Below are 13,926 nucleotides of genomic sequence, written 5' to 3' on the forward strand. Positions count from 1 at the left end.
TCTGGGTGGAGGGGATAAAACAAAAATGGCAGAAAGTGGATGGTTGTTGATGGTGGGTGACTGCAATATTCTTTTTACTTGCGTATAATAAATGTTTCATAATAAACATGATAATAAAAATATTCTCTATATAAATACATTTACCTATAATTTTTTTTTAATTTCCCCAAGAATTTAAATTCACATGTACCAGGTAGAGTAACTAGAAAGAAATTTGTGTGAACATTGGAGTATGACTTTTTCTTCCTCCTTAAAACAAGTGTGCCCCCCACCCCCCTCTTTTGTCCACAAAGAACAAATTGTCTGGCCACTAATGTTTCTACCCTAGTACTCAGTACTAGTAGTCAGCAAAAATGAGGGAGACCCTCAATGAGATGGATTGACACAGCGACTGCAACGATGGGTTCAAGCATAACGACGACTGTGAGGATGGTGCACAACCGGGTAGTGTTTCATTCTGTTGTACACAGGGTCATTCATTATGAGTCAGAACTGACTTGATAGCATCTAACAACACTCAGTGGGGTATTTCGATTCTACGAGCTTACTCCAAAGAACCATAAGCACGTACATTTTGGTCACCACTGTTGAGGTTTTCGGAGCCGAGGGGGAGCAGAGTGCTCAGCTCCAGGTCAGACACCATCTGACGGGATTCTGCCAGCAAACGCTGCAGCTTACTTGTGGGAGAAAAGTCATCCTGGGGAGAGAACACAATGTAAGCATTCGTGAAAGCAAGAAGCGTTTAAAAATGTTTACACACAGTGTTAAAACACAAATGTTAACTACGTGGTAGCGTCTCTCTGCCTTCAGGTATTACAAGGCAAAGCAGCACATCAAATACTGTGATAACCCAGTTACTTTTATTTCTTAGCACTAACTCAGCTAAATAACTTGACTTAAATGGAACTTACCACTTAGGGGCAATTAAATAACATTCATGTGATTTAAAAAATCCTAGGTACTGTTTAGCTCTCCTACATCCACTTTTCAAGGCCATAATTAGCATGTCAAAATACTTGCAAAATGGAACATTTCTGCTGAACTTTGAAGATTTGTAAGCTTTGTAAAATATGTGATTATGGGACTTGAAGAATGTAATCAATGTCACTGAAACGTACGTGTAGAAACTGTCGAGACGGTGTAAGTTGTGTTATGATATTTTTACTGCAGTAAAATTTACCAAAAAAATGTGGAAGTATGGTTTAGTTTGTTCTCGTTTATAATTCCGGGATCTGAATTTTTAGCATGAGAATGAGTCACTACTAACTGTTCTCAAAGGGGCTTAAACTTTTCTTAACCTTCTAATATTCCATGAACAACGATCAGGCCTGACCTGTCACCCACGAGATCCCTGATGTGTATCTACCTGCTGCGTGAACAGAAACGTGTGTGTCTGGGAACTCAGGCATGCCATGTCAAGCACTGCCTCAGAAAGCCAAGGTGTAAAACACTGAAAAAGCATTCCGAAAGCTAAAAAAGGTCAGAGCTAATATTTTCCCTCAGATTTACAGAAAAGAGACTTTAAGAGACATGGCCAAATGTGAAGTATGGACCTTTATAAAAATTCACGGCCTTACTGGGGTATAGTTGACGTACAATGAACCGAACAACTGATGAGTTCTGACATACATATATATACACCCGTGAAACCACCACCAAAATCAAGACAGTGAACATATCCATCACCCCTAGAAGTTCCTCCTGCTCCTTCCTGGCCCTCCTTTCATTTCCAGACAACGACGAATCTGCTTTCTGTCTCTAGAGATCAGTTTGCATTTCCTGGAATTTCATATAAACAGACTCCATACAAGGTGTAGGTTTGTCTGTCTGGCTTCTTTCACTCTGCATTACTTTGAGATTCATCCATGTTGTTCTGTGTATAAATAGTTCATTTTTTATGGATGAAATGTATTCCACTGTATGAATATACCACTGTTTATCCATTCTCCTGCTAAGGCAGAATTGAGTTGTTTATAGATTCTTAATGACTATAGCTGCTATGAACTATTATGTGTAGGTCCTTGTGTGGATATATGATTTCATTTCTCTTGGGTAAATACCTAGGGGTGGAATGATAGGTCTACACAGCATTTAACTTTTTAAAAAACTACCAAAGCGTTTTCCATTTTGCCTCCCCAACGTGCACCTTTTGGTGAGCAGCTGAGAGTTTAACCACTGCGCCACAAGGGCTCCTTTTCCCACCATCGGTGCATGAAAGTCCCAATTGCTCCAAATTCTCACCCGTACTTGGTATTTTGACTTCTTCAATTTTAGACATTCAAATTGGTATAAAATAGTATTTCACTGTGGCTTTAATCTGCATTTCCCTAATGAGTAATGAAGGTCCCCAGGTGGCGCAAACAGTTTGTACTTGACTACTAACCTAAAGGTTGTAGGTTCAAACCCACCCAGCAGTACCACAGAAGAAAGGGCTGGCGATCTGCTTCTGAAAAGATTACAGCCATGAACACTCTATGGAGCAGTTCCACTTCGTAACATGTGGAGTCACCGTGAGTTGGAATTGAATCAATGGCTGAGTTGAGTTTTTGTTTTTTTAATGACTAACGAGTACCTTTTCATGAGCTAATATGCCATATATTTATAGCTTTGTTTTCAATTGATAGAGCAGTTCTAGCTGATTATTCAGCCCTATGAGACAATGTTCTCTAGGTATGGCTGGCATATGCCTCTTTTGATTACTATGCCAGTTTTACCTCATCTCTGTGCAACGCTAACAGAGAGAATTGACGCTTATCAAATACCTATTACGGGCCAGGCCCTACATTACCTACGTTATCTCATTTAGACCAAGCAACTGTGATGTCACGGCATATTTGCAGATGAAGAAACTAAGGCACAATGAAATTAAATAACTTTATGAAGGTCACAGAACTAAGACCAAGCAGAATAGGCATCTGAACCCAAAAAAAGTCTGGTTTTCAAGTCCATGATCTTCCCCAAATAACACCAAAAGTAAATTTACTTGGATTTGTGTTTATTTGTGAATGAGCTGTGTGAAGACACTGTTCATGACGAAGACGCTGGATGAAAGTAATGTCCTTAGAGAAACTGTTGTTATGCAACAACAAGGATGTTCACTGCAACACTGTTTCTAACAGGGAAGAGCAGCAGACATATCCTCACTGCCTGACGGTGGAGGCCTGGACAAACAGTGGTTTACTCATTCAGTCAAAACCATCAAAAAAAAAAAAAAAAAGGGGGGAAAAGATCAACTACAGATCAGCCAGCAATTAAAGCGAACAAACGAGGTCTACATGTGTCAGAATGGATAAATGTCACAAAACACTGATGAAGTTAGAAAAATCATATTGCAAAAGGATACATACAGTATTGGAAACCCTGGGGGTGTAGTGGTTAAGTGCTATGGCTGCTAACCAAAGGGTCGGCAGTTCAAATCCACCAGGCGCTCCTTGGAAGCTCTATGGGGCAGTTCTACTCTGTCCTACAGGGTCGCTATGAGTCGGAATCGACTTGACGGCGCTGCGTTCTGGGTACATACAGTACTATGCCATTTATGTACATTCTAAAAATTCATAAACAACATTATAGCATGTGTATGTACATTGTCGTCAGGTGCTGTTGAGTCAGCCTCAACTCACGGCTACCTCACCAACAATGGGACTGGACCATTGCAATCCATTAAGTTCTCACTGGCTGATTTTCTGGAAGGTTTCCAGGCCTTTCTTCCTAGTCCACCTTAGTCTGGAAGCTCCGCTGAAATCTGTTCAGCATTATAGCAACACGCAAGCCCGCACTGACAGATGGGTGCTGGCTGTGCTTGAGGCACGTTGACCAGGAATCAAACCACTAAACGCCACTGCCTGCCTCCCTCTGTCTATGTATCTGGTGGGCTTCCATGAGGATAGAAGGCTTTATCTATAACATTTTATTTTTTTTTAAAAATAGAGCAAACATGGCGAAATGTAAACATCTATAAAATTTGACTGACCGTAGGTGGACAAGTGTTGGTTATAGTCTTTATTTTTTGTATGTTTAAAACATTTATTTAAAAACAATCCATCAATCAGTTGAAGGGGCTGCAGGAAGCCTTGCCTAAAGCTAATGTTTAAAGAAAGCTAAGTGAGCTACTTTGAGTCTGGTGAAATAATACAATCCAGAGAAGAAACCCTCACCCGTGGGCCTGCCCTCCATGGAGCTGGTACCATAAAAAATAATACAGCCGTGGAGCCTCAGCCACAGAGTTGAAAACCACAAGATGGGATGTTAGTGAGGCCACTCTGTCTTTCCCTAAATCTGAGGTCCTCACATTAGGCGAGCTTCAGAATCACCTGGAAGGCTTGTGAAAACACAGACGACTGGGCTCCACCCGAGTGTCTGATCCAGGCGGCCCCGGGTGGGCCTGAGAAGGTGCATTTCTGGCAAGTTCCCAGGGGATGCTGATGCTGCTAGTCCACAGAGCACACCCTGAGAACCACTGCCCTAATGACTCCAGCTTTCTTCACTTTCCTTCCTTCAGGGTCTTGATAGAAAAAGCCACACTGTGGAAATGAAACTTTTTAAAAATTAAATTTGTTGAAGTGTATTACTTCTGTTCCTCCTTTGGTATCAGATGGTAAGCCCATGTTAATTTATCTTGCAAAAAAAAAGAACAAAAGACTTTTATGCAAAAAGCTTTTAACTGAGGAAAACATGCTCTAAACTGCTTAGTTCTGAAATCTTTTCACCATAAAAACGCTGGAAGCTTATCCTCAAGAGGCAGCGTGTTCCCGTGGTTATGAATGCAAACTGTGAGCCAGCAGGCCTGGGTTCAAACCCTGGCTCTGTTACTTCTTCACTCTGACTTTGGGCCAGTCACTTAGCTGCTCCATACCTCAGTGTTCTGATCTGCAGAAATGCTAGGAGCCAACACAGACACTGTACTAGGACAGCAGTTAGAAAAGCCTACTTCTTATTCTCTAATGTATCCCGGAAACTTGCATTAGCTTTCTCATTGGAGGAATGAGATTTCAATTTGCCATCCTGGTAAATCATGAACGTTAGAAGGTTTCTTATGTAACATGTTCCCACTTAGGCCACATATTATACATTCATCAACATGTCTCTCTTTGCAGAGAGGGGTGTCTTTAAGTAAACTCACCAACATGTCGACTGTGGCTGTCTGGGAACAGACTGTGGAACTGCCAGAGTCTGTGTCTGAAGGAAGGGGTGGCTGGGCACAGTTGACTGGGTGATATTTTCTTGATGTACATTTCTGTATAGGTTAAATTTTTTTTTTTTTTACAATGAGAGTGTATTAAGTTGCCATAAAGGCAATACAATTATTCTTGAAATAAAGAAAAAAAAAAAAAAGATTACATAAAAGGAACCTTAAAGCCCTAAAATTTAAAAACCAAGGAACAGCCAGAATTAAACAGGCTAACAAGGGTGCAACGGAAGAATTAAAAGCACCTTGGTGAGAGGCTACACTTGAGTAAGCTGGGTATTTCTGAGCTAAATACAAACCTTTTCACTGGGCAAGGCTGCACCTTGACTGGTTAACAACGTCTTGGAAGAGTTCTTTCTATCAGGAGAGAAGTCTGCCTCTATGAACTTCTCATCTCCTCTTAGGGTAGAACTGGAAGACCCCAGACACGCGGAATGATGGACGGTGACAAGTGGCTCACTATCGGTAACAAAGCCAAACAACACCAGACGTCTTAGAGCAGTTCAAACACAAGTCAATAACACTCTTAGACTTAAAAGCATCTCAACAAGACAAAAAAAAAAAAAAAAGGCCTTTGAGTCAAATTTGAGTAGGATATTACAAGTTAGCATATACTCTTTGCAGGTAAGAATAAAACAAAATTCCTAGTGAACTGTACAGAATATGGGGAATTTCCTCCTCCTCCTCAAGGGACAGGATTACCCAGAAGGGTGGAAAAGAATTAACTTAGTATATAGGATTAACCTTGTTCATGAACATGTTAGGTTTTCAGTTTGTGGGACTGATTATTGTTAATCGTTTTAAAAAGTCCTTTTATGAAGTAGCTCTTTAACCAAGGCTGGAACATCCAATAAGCAAGGTAAACTCAGGCTTAGATGTGGTGAAAAAAAGGTGAAATTGTTCACTACAGACTAGGAATTACGCACAAGTAAGCTCGTGCTTACTTTGCTGACTGGGTAATCCCTTCCTGCCAGGGACTATAAATTTGAAAAGAGGCTTTGATTCTGTAGGAAAGTGCTGTGGGGTTGGGAGTGACACAGACACCAGCCATACCTAGAAGGAGAATCTTTGATGTGGCAAAAAAATGTGAAATTGTTCACTACAGGTGATCTGGTCAGCACCGTGCTTACCTTGCCTATTGGATGATCCGTGCCCGTCTTTAATTCTTCGCTACGTACTCAGTATTAGGGAACAAACACACGTAGCTCATGTTGTTAAAGTTTGGGGCTCAAGGCAGAGTTTGACAGCAAAAGCTGTTCTGGAGCCGGCCAGCGGCACTATAACCTACTCTTCCATGTAACTGTAACAAGGGAGAGCAGGCCTCCCATGGTTTCTCCCTCCCCAGGGAAAGAAACCTCTATTGGTTGAACGGAATGGTGGCACAAACATGGACATTCTAGCAGATAATGAAGTAGGTACACAGGTTCTTATAATCTAAGGGAAAATAGGAAAACATAATTATCTCTCCTCCTTAATCACATATTTGTCATGCGATGCCTTGGCAAGCGCCCCTGCTGGCATACCGGCAGCCACCTCAGCGACTTCCCGTCAGGGAGGGCAAAGGAGCCTCGGAAGAGAACTCTGGGTTTAAACGTGAACTTCTTCCTTATGTTAAATTTAACAGGCGTTCACAATGCTCTTAAACCTATCTGCCACAAGCTTTCCCCTTAATGTACGACTGTTCTTGGTGAGCCATGAAAAATATGCAGTGGTGCCCAGCTGATCCGTGCAGTCATCTATAATAGAAGACCTTTAAATCCAAATATGAATAAATGACATTCAGTGTGACTACCAATTGTTTTCTTAATTTTGCAGCTGGCAGGATAAATACTTGTATGATTTTTAAATGACTCAAGGTTCTAAAAGGGCCAAAGAATAACTCCAATAGTATAAATACCGGTAAGGAATTTTAATCATAAAGTCCTATGCAAGTCAATGCAAGGATTAAAATAAGGCTCTCAATATAGAAACGTCACCCTTTCTCTAATTTAAGACTGAAGAGCTATGCTTTGCTTAAAAATAGCAGACGCTATTACAGTGCCACTCAACCACAGGATTCAGCAATTCTAACAGTAAGGGGAGCCTGAATAATGTAGGATATGCTAATAACACATCCATTTTCTTCTCTAAAAAAAAACAAATAGCTTTTACCAGCTTGTTAAATATGAATGTTCTTTCTCTTACACTATCTTTAAAAAAAAAAAAAAGAAGAAGTTTGGGAGATGTAAAGTAGAAAAGAAACATGAACCAAGCTCAAGGGCAGCAGCAGCTGGGCATGTAAACATGCCGAATGCCCCTGGGTGAGGGCAAAGAGAAATCTTTATCTGAGGGCTAGAGAGTGACCCGGACAGGAAGGAGTCAGCTTGTCCACTCAACGCGGATCCTGGGTGAGGGATGTCCAGAGCAGCATTCCACCCTGAACACTGATCCACCCATTTGTTTTTTAATAAAACATATTTGCCAAACTCATCTAACAACTGGTTCTGTTTTTAAGGCAGACCTTTGCCTCAGAAGCCGCCTAGGCGCGAACTTCGCCTGGAGTCTAATAAAAGTCTCTTTGTACAAAAAGACTTAAGAGTCTATGCCGTGCTGCAAGGAGTAAATTGCTTCTTTTAAATACGAACACGCTTCTGGTTTCAAAGACTGCTTTCAGTTAACAACAGGCACCAGCAGCTCCTGCAGCCCTTCACATTTCTGAACGCCGAACTTACGTGCCCCTGGGTGTTTGCAAACGTAAACCATGACTCACCTCGGTGAGGAGTTATATTTTGCCCCACTGACACTTTCTGAACAAGTGCACGCGGATTTGTGGCGAACAATTCTCTCTACTTTACAAGGCTTGAACATGCTCATCCACTGGATATCAGACATGTGCCCTGGGGCTTCGATTATGAGGTTACTCGGGTGGCAGCACCTAGATTCATCACAAACGTCACTTTCACTCAGACAGGCCTCATTGTTCTGGCAATATGAGACTTCAGGCCTGTCCCTCTGATCTTGACATTCACCGTTCAGCTTTTCGGGTGGTTTGGAGCCAGAACAGCTGGCCAGGCCCAGGTAAACGCTGAAGTCATGCCACTGCTTTTCCTCAGACAAAGACGATTCAGACAGTTGTTTCTCACTGTTCAGAATCCCAGTTTCAATATCTTTTGCTGATTTTGCGTGGATCTTGCACAGTGTACTTTTGTTTTCAGGTTCAATCTGGATTTTTCCGCCCAGAGACCAAGGCTTTTGTCTCCCCACTGAGTCTTTTGCAAACAGAGATGAGATGGCCGTGACACTTCTTTCCCCCGGTGAGGCATTAGCCCGCAGTTTCTTCCCTTTGCGCACATCGTAAGAGCTCTCGTCTGACCTATTTTGCTGAACCAGCATGGTCTCAAATTTTTGGTCCTTAACCAGTAACTTCTGATCTTTCTCCCTCTCAACATCGGCTTTTGAGTGGCTATTTTCAAGGTCTGATAAACACATGTCTCCGCTATGACGGCATGACAAAAAATGGAAGTTACAAAATGTATTTGACTCTATCATCATTCTAAACATTTCACCCAAACCTCATTAAAAACCTAAATCCCAATAAGACTGTTTTCTAAAGAGAAATGCAAGGAACCTCCTCCAGGAAGCCTCTCTGACCACCAAGCCCACATTCGCACCCCCTTCTCATCCTTGGAAACCCTGGTAGCCTAGTGGTTAAATGCTACGGCTGCTAACCAAGAGGTCAGCAGTTCAAATCCACCAGGCGCTCCTTGGAAACTCTATGGGGCAGCTCCACTCTGTCCTACAGGGTCGCTGAGTCAGAATCGACTCAACGGCAGTGGGTTTGGTTTTTTTTTTTGGTTTCCTCATCCTTAACTAACTCCTACTGAGTGAAGTCTTCATCTTACTGTGTATACCATCTAATTACTTAGACAGCAATCTTCCTATAGTAAGTACTGCTCAATAACTGCTTCACACATATATCCTGTCTTCTCAACAGTCTTAAGTTTCTTATGGGTAAAAAAAAAAAAAAAAAATTTTTTTTTTTTTGTAAAGAGGCCGTTTTTTCAATCCCCTTGGCACCTAGGGCAGAGGCCATTTTTTTCAATCCCCTTGGCACCTAGGACAGCCTTTAATATGTATAAAGTGTTCCATAAATTCTCGTTGGTTGATCTGATATTTTCTTTCTAATTCCATTACTATCACAGTAAGTAAAAGGTAAAACCAGGATTAGAAGGTAACAGCGATGCAGACTACAAAGATAAGCTGCAAAGTGTTAACTGCTTACTGTATAGCATTCATTACCATCCCAGCTACGAAATCTGCTGGGTAAATTATGCAGCTAGATATTGAAAGCTGGTCGAAAGCACACGTGCATAAAACAAAAATTAAGAGCATGACATAAATGTGACAGACCTTTTAATAAATCACCCTTTAAAGTTTCACGTCATATGTATTCAGGTACTCCAATCTGCAGAATTCTGATCCCTAGGAAAACTCAACCCTGACCTTCTACAATGGCATAAGACATTTTCCTAATTCATCTAGCCCAGGTATTGCCCAGCAGTGTTGAAGTACAAAAAGGAAAAGGAGCTGATCTGTGAAGGGCAACTGCCAGCAAGAGAGCTCAAATGATTCGGTGTCTGCCCGCAAGAGAACTCTGAATTGGCCTGGTGTTTACTGGTGGCAGCAGCAGCCGGGAAGCAGGGCCCAGTGTGACAACCCCCAGCGGGCTGCTCAGAGGAAAAGTGCAGCAAGCGCAGCATCCCTCCTTCCATTCGCCTGCCTGTGGCAGCCACTGCTTCCTACACTCCCCTCCCAACAACTGCTGGCGTCCCTCCGAGACTCTGAAAGCCACTCTCCCTGGGAAAGGAGCCACCTCCGCCTGGCCCAGCCCTTGCGGTCGTGTTTTCGTTGTGAGGCAACTTCCCTAGTCCCTCCTCATAATGCTTCTGCTTGGAAAAACAGACTGAATTTATTTCCCTGTAGTAGTTACATCCCTGTTAAATTAAACTATACTTTGTATGCTTATATTTTAATTTTATGGAAGCCAATTTAATTCACACACTGCTTGCTATAGGAAAGAGATGATGTGTCATTCTATTAACAAGGAAAACAGGAAAATCAGGTAAGATCAGAGATCACCCCCAGCTAGAAAAGACAGCCCCCATCCTTTGAACTCCGACTGCAGTTACCTACACTATCCTTTGGTACTTTCTTACAGGTATGTACCAGTCCTATAAATCTTTATAATCCCTACTTCCCAGCCCAACACCCAAAAGCTTCTGAGTACTTAATAAACATTTGCTGAAGGAATGGACGAATGATTTCTCTCTGTAGTTTCTACTCCAGTTCGAAACCTTCTGCCCAGCAGACACACAAATGTTTAATGAATTTGCTTTTATCAAGTGACTAAATTAGGAGAAAGCCTCAGATTCTAAGATCAGGTCTCACTATAACCTGGGATTACAATGACATTTATTAGCTGACACATACTCCTTCCCTACTATATAGGGAATGGTAAGAGGTACCGGCCCGTGGTAAGTACTCAATAAATACTGACTGAATGATGGAATAAAACACAAGATGTTATTAGTAGCATCTTACCTAGATTCCAGGGCCTTTGGTTCCTCCATCTTTGAGTCATATAGCTGTATTAACTCCTGAGAATTTTCCACATTAAAGTGAAGAAACTGCAGATCACGCTGTTGTTTTACATAAATCTGCCCGTAGATATTGATAAGTCAACATAAAACATAACAACAAAACTCAACTGAGCCAACAATTTGGCTCTTTCAAGCCCTAACACAGGTCACATGGTGACTAGAGAAACAGGCTGAGAACGTCTGCATTTATTTTTCCTGTGTGATCACTAGATTCATCAGTATAACCAGTCCCCTAACCTTAGTTACCAGAAGTAAGACCTGATCTGCGGATTCTAAACACAATAGGTGTCTAATGTACTTAGGATTCCAATGCACTGTAAAAAAAAAAAAATCAATAGGCCTAAGTTTTTCCTAATTTAGCGTGTTTGTAAATATTTCCTGCCCAACCATTAGAGCAGTATGGTTAGCGACATACCTGTCTCAGATTATGCAGTTCAGCATTTGTCCGCTCTTGCTTTGATTTTGCAATATCAAGTAAATCATCTTTCCTCTTTTCTCTTTCTACTGTTTAAGAAAAATATTATGAAAACTTTTTTATATCAGCCATATCAACACAAATCTCTGCATTCCCAACAACTTAATGCTCAGCTAACTTTTTTTTTCCTCACGCCTGAATTTAAACATTGCAGAAAGGTTAGCTGAGAGGAGCCCTAATCTGTCTTTCTGGCTAGATTCTTTCATCAAATGGGAAAACTTTCATTATATAATTAATTAATGCTGGGTCAAAAAAAAAAAAGAAGCCCTGGCAGCACAGTGGTTAAGAACTCAACTGCTAACCAAAAGGTAGGCAGTTCGAATCCACCAGCCACTCCTTGGAAACCCTATGGGGCAGTCTACTCTGTCTTATTGGGTCACTATGCGCAGTAATCGACTTGACTTGTCGGCAAAGGGTTTGGTTTTTGAGTTAAAAAGGTTCAAAATTGTCTCGACTCTGGTTCAACTTACATGTGTGTATTTGCATGTACATACGCATAGAAAAACGTCTAAGAGCATGTATGCCAAAGTATGGAGACGGGTTATTTAGTTATTTTTGGATGGAAGGGTTTTTTTTGGGGGGGGGGGAGTGATTTCTGGATCTCTATAATTAACATATACTACTTTAAATTTAATTAGTTTCACATTACACAGGTAACTTATGAATGCATTTTCGTTGCAAAAAATCCAAACACTATACTATCTTTGTCAACAGAAAAAAAAATAACATTACATGGGATGGGGGGATGGACGCTATTTTTGCCATTATGTAATCAATCTGATACGATCTCACAAACAGCTCTCCCTGTGTATTCTCACTGACGAAAGACATTTTGTACCCATGAGGTGCTCCCACAGGCAAACAATTTCCATTTTCATAAACGCCCAGCACTTCCTTAAAGGCTTTGTACATTTTTTAAAAATCTTATCTCATAAATTTTAAAATAATTTTTAGAACTTTTGTTGTTGTTGAAAATGTACACAGCTGAACATACACCAATTCAAGGGTTTCTACATGTACAATTCAGTGACACTGGTTACATTCTTCAAGTTGTGCGACCATGCTCACCCTCCTTTTCTGAGTTGTTCCTCTCCTATTAATATAAACTTACCGCCCCCTAAGTCTCCTATCTCACCTTCTGAGTTGCTGTTGTCAATCTGATCCCATATACCAGATTTTAACGCAAATTAAGTGCATGATACCTGTTTTTCTTGCTCACCTTGCCTTCCCCCCAAGAGGTATTTTCATAAGCATGCTATGCTAATTTTTTTTTACATGTTGCTGTAAAAAAAAAAAATCAGCACAGTGCCCTTACGAAAATACCTAGCAGGGGAGTGCATGGTTGGCAAAAAAAATCTATGACACACTTCTTATTTGCATACAAATATGGTACAAAGATCTTAGAAGAGCACAATGCTCAAGGCAGACATTCTTTACTAGGTAAGCTAAGTTGTCATATGGTTTTAAGAAGGCTTAGGGGATATCTTCTTTTTAAGATTTAAAGATTATCTCAGGGCAAGTTTCAGGGGTTCATCCAGGCTCTATGGCTCCAGAAAGTCTGGATTCCATGAGAATTTTAAATTCTGTTCCGCATTTCCCCCCAGGCTTGATATTTCTTAACAACTTTTTTCACCTGGTAAGTATGTAAGATTCCGAACTCTATTCAATATACCCTGTAATACACTTAATTTCTTAGTGCAAAAAGAGCAGGGAGATACGGACTACAAACATCTTGCTGAAAACTGAACTAGAGTGGGGACACGGCAAATCCATGTTGTAAAAATAGTTTCAGAACTTGGTAAATGAGAATCCACAAGAAGGAAAGGACTTGAATCTGAAAAAAAATATTAACATACTTAAAAAGAAATCATTTGGTTCACACAGAACTGAGAAATCAACATTAAATGCTTCACTTAAAAAAAAAAAACAGTGTATTTCTAAAAAGTTCAAATTAAATGTGTAAGATGGCCCCTCAACTATACATGAACTGGTTTTAAGGACTTCTCATATAATCGAGGAAACCCTGGTGGCGTAGTGGTTAAGAGCTACGGCTGCTAACCAAAAGGTTGGCAGTTCAAATCCACCAGGCGCTCCTTGGAAACTCTATGGGGCAGTTCTACTCTGTCCTATAGGGTCGCTATGAGTCCGAATCAACTCGATGGCAATGGGTTTGGTTTCTGGATATAATCGAAGGAAAAGTTTATAACTTATATCTGTGGTTCTTTCATAAGATGCCTTTTTCAAATATCATTTTTTCTCACAGAGGAAACAGAATACAAGTATTTATTATTGTTGTACATTTAGAACATCACAAAAACATTTAAGGGCAAAGGCTTGTGTACTGCTACATGTTGCTATATGTCTGGACAGTTACTCTTCAAGGCCTGCCATGGTGGCAGGGGACCCGGAACAAAGAGTGAGGACAAATATACACAAAGCCACCCCACCACCGGAAACACACTTAAAGCACTAGTCCTTCCATTGTGGGTCGGGAGCACCACCTTACTTTTAAAAACAATCCATATCCACAAACTATACCGCCTGAAAGAAAGCAAAGTGAAAGCCACAGGGCCAGGTTTAAACTGCACTTTGTCCTCACTTATCAACTATCTCATTGCTATGGATTA

General features: G+C 40.9%; 1 protein-coding gene across 4 annotated transcripts in view; it reads right to left on the minus strand.

Moving 5' to 3' along the window:
* CCDC62 (coiled-coil domain containing 62) overlaps positions 1 to 13,926 on the minus strand; it is a 43,377-nt gene that overhangs the window by 11,649 nt on the left and 17,802 nt on the right. For 2 of the 4 annotated variants that reach the window (XM_049866040.1, XM_049866037.1), the window contains 5 exons: positions 11,240 to 11,328; positions 10,766 to 10,881; positions 7,935 to 8,660; positions 5,485 to 5,644; positions 604 to 5,233 (listed from right to left, as the gene is read on the minus strand). In XM_049866040.1, the coding sequence (XP_049721997.1) occupies positions 4,970 to 5,233; positions 5,485 to 5,644; positions 7,935 to 8,660; positions 10,766 to 10,881; positions 11,240 to 11,328 (1,355 nt within the window). In that variant the 3' untranslated portion in view covers positions 604 to 4,969. Of the gene's footprint in view, positions 1 to 571; positions 5,234 to 5,484; positions 5,645 to 7,934; positions 8,661 to 10,765; positions 10,882 to 11,239; positions 11,329 to 13,926 lie in introns of those variants that run through there. The other 2 variants (XM_049866039.1, XM_049866041.1) reach the window with 2 other exon arrangements.

The sequence above is a fragment of the Elephas maximus genome, chromosome 22, assembly GCF_024166365.1.
Source record: "Elephas maximus indicus isolate mEleMax1 chromosome 22, mEleMax1 primary haplotype, whole genome shotgun sequence".
Classification (NCBI taxonomy): domain Eukaryota; kingdom Metazoa; phylum Chordata; class Mammalia; order Proboscidea; family Elephantidae; genus Elephas; species Elephas maximus.